Consider the following 12,473-nt stretch of genomic DNA (forward strand, 5'->3'; position numbering starts at 1 on the left):
GATTATTATTTATATTTATGTTATATTCAAGGAGTCACACAGATACCTGATTTAAATGCTAACTCTAAAAATACTTTTGAATTAAAAACGAATAAATTATTAACATGAACTACTTAAAGTATCGTTACTTATGCCATCTAACGGCACAAAGTTATATTATTTTTGTCTCGAACGTTTACTCAATAGTAAAAAGTTTATGTATTACATACGAGGTGGCGCTATTCGAGCAAAATTTTGTCGTTTTTAATGTCATTTATTTATATAGCTTGTGTGTATTCAAACGTAAAATAAAGTAATAAGAGCGTTTTACAGTCTTTATTTAATACGTTTTACAATATTTATACAACTTTTATTTCATTAAAATGTATAATTATTAAAACTCCGAATGTCGCTAAGAAATATTATTATTATATTTACGTATAACTCCTTAAACAAATAATATTTAGACAATACAATTTTTTAATAACATTTATAACAATAATTTAAATTAATTATAATTATAGTGGAGAACAAAAAGGATTCCGATTAATAATTATGTACATTAAAACGCCATCTATGGACGGATAACTGAACTACGATGAAACAAAATAATATTCATAGGGTTTACAATTTGAATGTAAAAACATATGTTTAGCTTCTAGTCAAGAACTCATTAGCGATCGCCTTCCAGTTGGTAGGATCATCATCAGGGTCAGGTTTGGTCTTCCGAATCTTCTTGAGCAGTTCCCAGCCGTTGGCTTTCTCGGTTGATGTGACGTAGGTGTTATTCGGGTCTTGTTCTATCGTGTAAGCACCGAGAATCAAACTCTGGACCAGGCGAGCTGATATCAACGTCTAAAATACGAAAATGAACGGTTTAGTTTTGACATTATAATATGTAGACATTAGCCATTTTGATTGTATTATACATATACTTACTCTATATGTAATATAATATAAAAGCCTAGAATATGTAATAACAATAACATGTTTTTTATCTTTCGACATACAAACATACAATACAAAAGACAAGTGAAACCTATCTTTTTTCTAAATCAATTCGATTTCGAAATTAAAGTCAATTAAAATGGTAGTGTACAAAGATAAATTAAAATTATTATAATTAAGTTCACCTTCAAGAGCCTGTACTCCTCCTCCGGTAGTCTCCTGGTGACGGTGTAGCCGGCCAGCACCAGCCCACCCGTGCGAGGGTCGCCGCTGAGCAGCATCATGTACGTCATGGTGATGGCCAGCTCGAACACGTAGTACGAGTACTGAATGTCGCCGAAGTCAATGACGCCGGTGATGCGGTAATCAGTTTTACTGCAAACGCTCGTTTGATTAACGATTTACTTCTCGAAATGTGTTGTTCTGTTTAAGTTTTGGCAGAACTAGTTGCTCCTAAAGCTGTAAGTGCAGTGACGAATGCCTACGAACCGGAGTGCCTTTAATACTAGTTGTAGTACTTGTTTTATATTTTAACAAACTTATATTGTTATACAAAGAGTTATACCATAGACAAACTACAAAGATACTCAGAAGTTCCACGCATGTACCTAAATCTTAACTATTTTCTATACATCTGCTTTTTGTTGACTATATAGTGATATATATATGATTATATATGACTTGGTAAAACTGTGGTACCACCCACTAATTGTATATTTAGTTACCGTTAGCTAAAGCTCGGCAGGAGTTTCGATGAATTATTTAACGTCGTTAACGACTCGAGCGCCATCTATTGTGAATATATGGTACCATTGGAGAACTGTCTAAAACAAGTTTCAACTGACTCTGATAAATAGTTTAGAAATTCATTCGGTAGGAACAAGGAAACAATCATTTTTACTTACATATAAATACAAACATAATAAGTATTACATTTTATATTAAAGTTTAATATTAATAATGAATATAATTTTCAGTTTTGAATTACCTACTTTTAGGTAGGTCGACTTACCTGCCTTCAGGCTTCAACCCTACGAGGATGTTCATCTCGTTGATGTCTCCGTGGATGACCCCCTTCTCCAGCTCGTCGAGGCGGGGCAACACGGCGTACTTGAACTCTTCGATGACCTTTACATAATTTAGATCTTGTAATCATGAGCGTCACTCAACTAATGCATGACGATTATAACTTAACGGGGGGGGGCTTCTTGAGTGAATGATTTTCAGGTTTTTATGACGTCATAACAAAGTTCACAGATACGTTGCTCCGATGCTTACGTGACAGTCTGTACTCACCTCCTCAGCCAAGTCGAGCTTCTCAGCATCCTTGATGACGTATTTAAATTTATCCAGATCGGGAACCTTGCTCAACATCCAGATGTGCTCGCGAGAGACAAGACCGGAGTGGTTGAAGTTCTGAAACAATGGAGAATTTTTATATTAAATTAATCGCACGCAACTACTTTTGCAGTGTCGGAATCCGGCATTGGTATATTACATCGGCGACTAAAAATGCAGCGCGGATGATGAAGAGGATATAAACGGCGGCTACCGGGCCAATTCTCAACAATAAATTAAACACGGGGATTCATAGAGATCCCATCATAGATCAAATACATGTCTGCACATAAAATTATTGTACTCATTCAAAATAATAGGCACATACACCAGAACACGTCATGGAGATAAGTAAGTTAAAAAAAATTGGTTGTCACAGGATGCTCTCATACGGGCGTAGCCGCGGACGGAAATTAGTATAAACGCAACCTAAGCACAATTAAATGGTCGAATCCAAAATGGCCGCTATAAAATTTAGGCATTAGTTTTGCCTTTTCAATATACATATTCACACAAATATGAATTAAATCAAATCACAATATACTTTATTCAAGTAGGCTTGTTCAGGCACTTTTGAATAGCCATTTGACAAACTATATTAAAACTATCAACGGTTTGGAATGTAGAAACTTAGTAGTTACTGTTACATTTAAGATACAAAGTCATGTTAGCCAAATACAATTATATTTGTACATAATACATCCTGCCTGGAAGTCGATAAGTATTAGCTCCACGCCTTTCTGACACATAATCCTGTATTTGCGTACCATAGAGAACTCGTGGCTGTTAAACCATGCGTCAGAAACGTTTCAATCAAACATTACACTTCAATTTGTCTTCGATGTTTATCCCTTATTGTTTATACATATATAAAAACAACCTTATATAATCAATGGACTAATATATAAATTGATTTAATTTATTTTTCAATAACACATCAGACAGTGCCTGACCTTGGACATGACTGTTATAGGTAGTTATTATGTGTGACGTAAGCTGAGCCAGTTATGTCATAGAATAATACTACATTTATGTAAAGGAGGCCACGTAATATATGTGGACTATATTTCTATTGTATATACTAGCTGCTCCGTGGTTTTCACTCGCATATATGTTAATGCTCCGTCCTCGTATGTCTGATATATGACGTCGGAACAGGAACGTGAGGAGAGTGCTTTCACTAAACCGCTTCACTGAAGAAAACCATGGAGGAGATGTCGGCAATATTAAGGCGGGCAACTGACACGGTAGTCTGCGCGAGCGAACCCCGTGACGCCCCCAAAGAAACGGAATGGGTACCATTGGTTTCCTAGCCGCCAAAATCCCGTGGGAAAAAAACCCAAAATTGTGTACTCTAAAAGTAAACTCAAGTTTCTTTCTCGGTCATAATATAAATTTCATTGTCCCGAAGTGACATTGTTGACTTAAACTCTAAATTCAGAAGGGATAGGACCATTTGGAAACGATTCAGGAATAAATAATTTGAAACTGAAGATAACCGCCATGTCTAAAATACAAAATGGAAGAATTTATTCATTATTTCGAATGAGAATAAGTCATGGCTATTCTGATGCGTGTATCCTTTCAATGCTACAACTATTAAAGTCAGTGCCGCTTATTGCTACTACTGTATAACTCTACAGTCCTAAACATAAACTATAAATCATAAAGTATTATTTACCTGGTGGTAGGGTTTTATGCAAGCTCGTCTCGGTAGGTACCACCCACTTATCGTATATTCTACGACCAAACAAACATACTTTGTTCGAACCAGTGTACAAAAATTTGTGTTCTAGTTTGAAGGATGAGTGTGCCAATGTAACTACAGGCACAAGGGACATAATAACTTACGATTAGTTCCTAAAGTTGGTGACGCATTGGAGATGAAGGATTAAGATTTCTTACGGCGCCGATGTCTTTTGGCATCGATGACCACTTACCATTAGATGGTCCATTTTCCCGTCCACCTGCGTAGTGCATAAAAAAATTATTCACTTTTGATGATTTAAATTACCATAATAACCAACCTGCAGTTTGTTGTCTAGGTTCGCCACAAACTCCCCAAGCTGGTAAAACAGTGCCTCCGAACGTGGTACATCCTTAAGCAATTCACCGGGAATGTACTCCAGGAGTCGAACCACGTGCTGCTTCCCACTGATACTCTCTACTGAGTGGAGGTGACCGAACACGTTGCGGATCGGCTTCGGACAAGACACTGAACGCGTGGCTGGAAGAAGATCAAAAGATTTCATTATTATTGTTATTTCGAATTAATCTTAAAAGAGGTGTGCTAATAGTATTTCAAAAGATTTATTTATTAGGTCGTTTCCTAAGATGCCCTTATATTTTTTTATCTCTCTATTAAGTAAATCATTGCAATGAATGAGGACTAAGCTAATAAAGTCAGTTTATTGTGTAGAAGGAGGGGTAAAACTTAGCAGTAGATGACCCTTTTGTTTATTAGTCTTCATATTAAAACCGTCGAAATGCACCATTTTTTTTTAATTTTAGAATTTTCTTTCGTCTTTTATAGTGAATTATATAAAATCTGTCAGTGTTTCAGATAAATAATCTCGATTACACAGGGTTAGTAACTCTTTTATGGGACAATGTATACATTCTTAAAATAGGATCCCACAAAACGTTCAAAAATATTTAATTGTAAAATTTAAACGAATTATTAAAGATAGTTTTTGTGCCAAAGGATATTACAAAATGAACGACTTCTTAGTTGATTGCACACCTTGGGAATGAGATGTTCGCCTCCGGACTATTTCACATAACGAAAATAATTGCTATTGTATTAAAACAATAATTAAAATTATAAATATGATATTTTAAAAAATACCACTGAGTTTCTTTAGCCGGTTCTTCTCAGGTCCGAGGTGCATGTGTCCGAACCGGTGGTAGATTTTTGACCATCAATAAGCAATTGTAACGCTATATTGAATAAAGATTTTTGAGTTCGACTCATAGGGGTCATAATATGTTTTTACGCTATTATGATATAGAGCGAATTAATTGAAATAACGAATGGAATGATTAATATTTCTTACAATACTAATGAGCTGTGGACCATCAGATGGACCATTAACTTATCTTTTTTACTATTTTAAGTTATCAAAGGCAACTTACATAAGAAGTTCATGATCTCGTTCTGCGCCTCAACGACGCTTAAGTTTTGGGAGTCAATCGAGTTCATTATCTTCAGTACGTAACCGTTGGCGCTGTGGTTCGTTATCAGAGGGTTCTTCATGTTCGGGTCCTCAATCAACTTGTAGTTCTTGTCATCATAGCCGTTCAACTCGATGAGCTCCAGAACAGATATCCCGTAGAGCTTCTCAGCCAATAACTTCACTCCGTCATGGTCTATCACAGGACGTATAACTTTCCCCGGTTCCAGGACCAAACCTCCATTATCCGACATTTTAGAAATACTGCGAATAAATCGTTTTGATATTTCAATACCAATTTCTCATTATGACCATCTCGATAGGCTCTCCAAGACACGAATTCGGAATAAAGATTTAAATATTAACTTATATTTTAGGTTTTAAAATACGGATACTTGGTGGTAAGGCTTTGTGCAAGCCCCTCTGGGTAGGTTGGCCCACCACATATACCACCCACTCATCTGATATTCTACCGCCAAACAGCAGTACTCAGTATTGTTGTGTTCCGGTTTGAAGGGTGAGTGAGCCAGTGTAACTACAGGCACAAGGGACGTAACATCTTAGTTCCCAAGGTTAGTGGCGCATTGGTGATGTAAGGAATGGTTACTATATTTCTTACAACGCCATTGTCTATGGGCGGTGGTGAACACTTATCATCAGGTGGCCCATTTGCTCGTCCACAAAACAATGCCATAAAAAAAAACGGAATATTGAATTAAGTATTTTTCGAACCTAATGTCTTGGACGCCAATTCTACTCGTAATTTGTTAAAACGCAACGATGTAGTTTCCGTTCGGTCGCAGTTCGATCGAAACAGAATCGGGAACGTATCGTGAACGTACCGATATAAATGAATAATAATGGTCCTCAGTTACGATTACGCTAAGGTTAATTTTTGTGAGGAATAGTCGTAGGATCTGAATAGACTCGGGAACGTATCATTGCAGTTAAATTTAGTAGAATTGTCCCCTATTTGTAGCTCTAATTAGATATGTTATTGTTATATAGCATTCTACCAACCCGCATTGGAGCAGCGTGGTGGAATATACTCCAAAAACCTTCTCCTCAAAGGGAGAGGAGGCCTTAGCCCAGCAGTGGGAAATTTACAGGCCGCTAATGTATATAGCCTTGAAAAAAACTTAGATTATTTATTCATACGTATTTGCATCGAATTGTAATAGCTATGTATATATTTCTTATATCTACATGGAAATCGAACAGAACATTTTGCTATAAGTTGGTAAGTAAAGTAAAGTAAGTTTATGTAACGGATATCTACCAAGTTTCTAATAATAAACTCAAATTGGAGTCGATATAGCCCAGTCGTTCGAACGCGTGAATATTAACTAAAGAATCTAAGTTTAATTCCTAGCAAGCACCGCTGAATTTTGAAGTTCTAAATATTTTTCAGCGGGAAATTTAAAGGCACTACTTACTACAATTCTAAGTTATACTTATTTACTATTAAGCTTCCACGTCTGCATTTCATGCAGTACAAAAATCTAAAATTTATTTCAATATTTTTGACAAACCACCAGTACATAGAGTTGTATAAGTAACTACCTATGTAAGAAATCCTTACAATATTAAATACTTAAATAGATTAATCCACAGACAAGTTAAGCTTAATATATCTGTTAAAAAATAAAGTCATTAAGTTTGTCAAGGATTTTATAACATTACGGTTATATTTAAAATATTCGTGTATTATAATACAAAACCGTCGCCTGTACAGGTGTCGCCCTCTGTCGGTCGTGACGTTGCAACTAGAATCACATGATGAGGGCATCAGCCGCTTGTCAAATTAAACTATTGTCAATGGAGCGATCCTTATCACTATTTATAGAATATCTGATACGACTTCAAATATACATATGTACACACGTCCAATTGCTTCATCTACATTATTGAGACGCGTTCATGCATTTACGTCCACAAAAGATACTTAATTGTATTCTGACGACACTGAATGATTTTAAGTTGGCTAAGTTATTGGTATTATGATCAAAACGGTTTTTGCCGTATTTAAATAGGACATTCTATTAAATGTTTAAGCGAACCTTTTTTAACAACCTGTATATTAATTGTTATTAATAAAATTAAGTACATATCTAAATATATATAATTACATATAAATAACGTATTTGAAAATAATATTAAACTAAAAATATACGAACCGAAACAATAATAAAAATCCCAGTAAGTTCAAGTCACAAGTAAGTGTGGTAAGGCACCGCTCACAGCCGCGTCTGTAGGTTCACTGGTAAGCGGCAACCCATGACGCGCGCTTGATCACACAACTCCGAGCACGCTGATAAACGAGATGACTGATAATGTACGCAGATAAACAAATACATTGTCCTCTCTTACAGTTTACCAATGAATACATTTAAATCTTAGGTTAAAATATAATCAGGCATGCTTGATACGAAATTATACAAATGCAACGACAGAGTCGGTGTTGATATCCAGACAGGCTATAAATCATATTTTACTAACTCATGATATTTCATTGGTCGAAAATTGTAAGTAAATACTCTGCTTCTTGCCGGTTTTCTACGACCACCTGTTCAAAATGTAGAATTATATTCTGAACAGGCAGGTAAAAGGCGCTTGTACTAGACTACTCGAAAAAGTAAATTTTGATTTATAAGTGAGTATTGATAGTTAATAAACTTAATTGATTTGTGCTTTTAAAATAAAAGTATAAGTGAGAACTAATGTGACCTAAAACTGTGAGTTTTATTCCAAGAGCTACACTTTAATTTACCTGGTGAATGAAAATCTAAAACCATCTTATTAAAAGGAGAGAAGGCCTCTGTCTAGCCGTGAAACATATTCATGGCTGTTTTCGATTTTTTGTTATTTCAAATAGACAAACGTAATATTATATTTTTTGAATAAATAAAATATATCGGAATATTTACTTGGTGATGGTAGTTAGCCCTTCTGGGTAGGTACTACCCACTCATGAGATATTCTACCGCCAAGCATCAATACTTCGTATTATTGTGTTCTGTTTTAGAGCGTGAGTGAGCCAGTGCAACTACAGGCACAAGTGACACAATAACTAGAACAAAAAGCAATATGTTTTTGTTTATTAATAATTTAAGCAGCAGTTGAGTAACAATTATTTCCATTTAATCATAATTACATACAAATCAAAATTAAAAATAATTACTGTACAAATCACGACCGCGTGGAGCGAGTCCCCGTTGAACCGCAATTCCGATCCGCTGGCAGACATACAACCAGACCTCCTGTCACCGTTGGCAATAAAACGAGGTGTAATTTTTATTAGTAAACAATATTATAGTCTAATAAAACAACATAACCAAGTCTAATATAATATTTTTTAAGGTAACATTACTTTTTTCATAAATATATTATTAATTGAATAAACATAAGTCTTGCACCTTTACTTGAATTCAAACTAAGGGTAAGTATTTTTAAATTTCATGTGGTTGTGTGTAATCGGCATGTGGTGGATAAAATTGCCACGCGTGTCCACCAACCCGCACTGGAGCAGCGTATTTGGAGCAAAAATTGAAGAGGTCCAGCTGTGAGACTTTTACAGACCACAACACTTCTAATAGTTATTTTTTCTAATAAAAACCTGAAATGTACTATTTATTAATACTTAACTTTATTCATATAAGTAGGTACTTTTGAATTTTGTTAAAAGATTAATTAATTATATATATATTAAAGAAACATAACACACTCAGTCCTTGATCGACATCGGAATACGCGTAGCGGTCGTGTTAGTTTGACTCGTGACAGAACACTTCACAGCTCGCTGTGGACAAACAAATTCTGGAAAATTAGTATAGACATACTATCAAAACCCGTCGCGGATTCACTTGCTAATGTTCCAGGTTGTGATATTATAATAATAAAAAATTATTTAAGCATCATATTACATCATTAATAAGATGTGAATGATAATAACTGCTATAGTGCAGCTGCTGTGGTGCTCTCCCTCCATTAAAAACTCATACATGGGGTAGCCGGTGATGAGGAAACCAACGCGAATAATCTTAATAAATTGGTTAGGTATGCAACCTATTTGCGAGACATTCAAAGAGCGAATTTAAGTTTTGTTCGAATACGAATTTCCACCAGCGTCCTTTGTGGTCATTTTATTTTAGTTGTTTTGAAATAAATCCCCAGTTAATATACATTTTTGGAAAGCTAAGAAAACGATAATGTTTTAAAAATAATCTGCAGGACAGGTTTCATAACGGAATGTTTTTGTTTTTAAAGCATTTTTGTGGAAAAAAATTAAAAAAAATATTGAAATAATATCGTTTTTCGTCTCGCGTTATTAAATTTGGATCGATAATAATTATGGTTTTAATATTCATAAATAAACAGTGTTTAATCGTTTTTATAAATCAGAATAAAAAAATTGAATTTAAATTGATCCTTTTTTTAAATAAATATTCGAAGTTGCATTTTTGACTTATTTTGAAAAAAGCTAAAAAAAACGTGATACCTCACAAATGTTTCTACAGAATGCATGCGGGTGTTAAAACAATGCAAAAAGCCATCCCTATCACCTCCTAACGGGAATACGTCGAATTACCAATAAGCCTGTATATAAAATACACATATTGTTTTTTCTGTGTGAATTTTTGTAAAATTAAGGTCAATTAATTGTCACAATGGTCGATCTACGTAACAACATATTAGCTAACACAGAACATATTTTAATGCACAAGTGTATTAGCCATTACAGCCTCTGACACGGACCGAAGAGGCTGCGTGATCGTGCCGATATAACGCAACCGCGGCGCCTCCCATAAGACACGCGAAGCACCTTTACTTTACGCGTCCACGGGCCCACGGTTACGCCATATCTTTTCGGCCCGGGGACAATAATCTGGACCATCACAGAAGGAAGCTACGGCCATCCACGCCAGATCTGGAGATCAGACCAGCTACTACGTCAACATAGCAGTTACAACAAATACCAGTCAAAATAACATGTCTGAATTAATATAACGCAAAGTAATTCTCATATTATTTTGACAACGAGTTCTTTCGACATCTGATAAATTATCAAAATATATCAAGATATGAAAAGATTGATTGAAAAAAACAGTCATCGACCTTTATCTCCCCACGAGGAGATCTAAGTGAGATCCATCTCACATAGATATTCATATACTACATACGTATTATGTATTATTCATAAGGTTTCACGGATCAGCCGACTCCATGTTTTCTTGTTTTCAGACAAAATGGAATTACTTCAACACGTGTACAGATAATTATCTCAAGCTTTTGTACTTTGTGTAAAATCATTACGAACTCAGATTGTAACCTATCATGGTAAAAGAACACGTATGGCCCCCCACCAGCAACTTAATTATTCTACTGCCAAACATCAATACACCATATTGCTGTGTGAATGGTGATTGGGTCTAATTACAGATTGACATTTAACATCCCACGGCGGCAAACAAGTCTATTCCATGTTGTGAAAGTAAATAAGCGACGGGGACCAGGACACATCAAAATCAAATCTCGTTCTTCAGTTCGTCTCCCAGTTATTGTCAATAAAGTATAAAAATAGATCGAACTCTCAATATTATCTTACAACAATAGAGCTTATCTCTGTTTATTTTCAAAATACACAGTCGAGAGGAAAGTTACGAGTAATCGCTCATCTTGACAGCTAACGATACGGCCCGCGGGCGCCGGTCGATGAACTGATATACATACATACATATATATCCTTATCTGCATTATATAATAGTTTAGTACATAATATATATATAGGTGTCTCTAGTGCATTAATTTACAATAATTAAAAGGTCATTTATATCAAATTAATAATAAAATTAATTTGATATAAATTACCTATGAATAATTGATATGAATATAATTAATATATAAAATTAATCACCGATCCGTAAAACGACTTCCGTATTTATGGTTTACATTTATTATCACTACTTGGAAATTGCAATAAAACACAAAATTCGAAAATTTACAACATTATATATGTACATTGTACATATATGTATATATTTCGAATGGACAGAACCCGTTGGCCACAGTGGCCTCTACAGTGTCACCGGACGGGTGGGCGAGTCGTTGAAGTTTCTTTCGGATGAATGGCCCCCTACAATGGTGGCAACGCCGTCTGCAACTACAGAAGGGTCACTGGGTGGATTATTATCCATGATGTCTGAGCCGGATGGCGTTCACGCCACGTAACGATCGGGTCTCGGCGATCGGCGAGCTGCGGCGGATCCCGCTCTGGTGTGTCTGTGTGATGGCATCACCCGTCGCGCAGCGAGGTCGAGTTCGCCGGTGGATCCCGGCAAGCGCCCGTCAACCCGTGACAAGGAAGCGGTCATTGCTGGGTGAAGTAAACTTCTTAGTGTCGAGACCCTATATAAGTATATTGAAACGAAACAAACGCTAGCGCGATTCAGAAACCAGTCTCTTCATACAAATTTTCTATAAAATGATTACATACATTTTTTTTACGGTTTAATATAAGCTATAAGTTGTTTTACTAACTAGTAACTAATATTATAAATGCGAAAGTGAGTTTGTTTGTTCGTTTCGCTACTACTCAACCGATCATCATGAAAAGTTGGATACTCGAAAAGCATTAAGGGTAACTACCGCCCGCCCCTTCTAGTTTTCATGTAATCCCAATTCAATCAGTTATTACGTAAGCACATTGTAAAAATAGCGATCCGTAATATATGCACGTGACGTCATCACGATTGTCGACGATCCGGGCCCGTCCAGGAATCCAGCATCATAAGAAGATCACAAACACCTCTACAAGGAATACAAACGTACACAATATTAGGGTTAATGATGAAGTAGAAAAATATGCAATAATAGAAGGGCTAAATAAATAAAATACAAGCTGTCCACCACTCTCTCGTCTCGTCTCACACCACGACCGTGCTATGAACAGATGTGGAAACAAGCAAGAGACGGACAGCTGCGCCCACTTGAACCTAACGACGGAGTGTATCGGGAACAGCAAAATATTGTCATATA

The 12,473-nt window shown here is 35.8% G+C and overlaps 1 protein-coding gene across 1 annotated transcript; it reads right to left on the reverse strand.

Moving 5' to 3' along the window:
* Positions 1-302: 302 nt before the first annotated feature.
* On the reverse strand, positions 303-7,736 carry LOC113402172 (uncharacterized protein). Its single transcript, XM_026642357.2, has 7 exons — positions 7,616-7,736; positions 5,401-5,702; positions 4,293-4,492; positions 2,224-2,343; positions 1,940-2,055; positions 1,113-1,302; positions 303-834 (listed from the first exon to the last, which is right to left on the reverse strand). The coding sequence occupies exons 2-7, from the start codon at positions 5,690-5,692 to the stop codon at positions 631-633; spliced, it is 1,122 nt and encodes a 373-aa protein (XP_026498142.2). The 5' UTR covers positions 5,693-5,702; positions 7,616-7,736; the 3' UTR covers positions 303-630.
* Positions 7,737-12,473: the final 4,737 nt, after the last annotated feature.

This window comes from Vanessa tameamea, chromosome 23 (genome assembly GCF_037043105.1).
Source record: "Vanessa tameamea isolate UH-Manoa-2023 chromosome 23, ilVanTame1 primary haplotype, whole genome shotgun sequence".
Lineage (NCBI taxonomy): Eukaryota > Metazoa > Arthropoda > Insecta > Lepidoptera > Nymphalidae > Vanessa > Vanessa tameamea.

Excerpts from the sequence above, each read along its gene's own strand:
- LOC113402172 (XM_026642357.2), bottom strand. The coding sequence starts at position 5,692 with ATGTCGGATAATGGAGGTTTGGTCCTGGAACCGGGGAAAGTTATACGT. Across the intron at positions 2,056-2,223 it reads AGCTCGACTTGGCTGAGGAG|GTCATCGAAGAGTTCAAGTA; the intron begins GTGAGTACAGAC and ends AATTATGTAAAG. Across the intron at positions 835-1,112 it reads AGGAGTACAGGCTCTTGAAG|ACGTTGATATCAGCTCGCCT; the intron begins GTGAACTTAATT and ends TTCGTATTTTAG.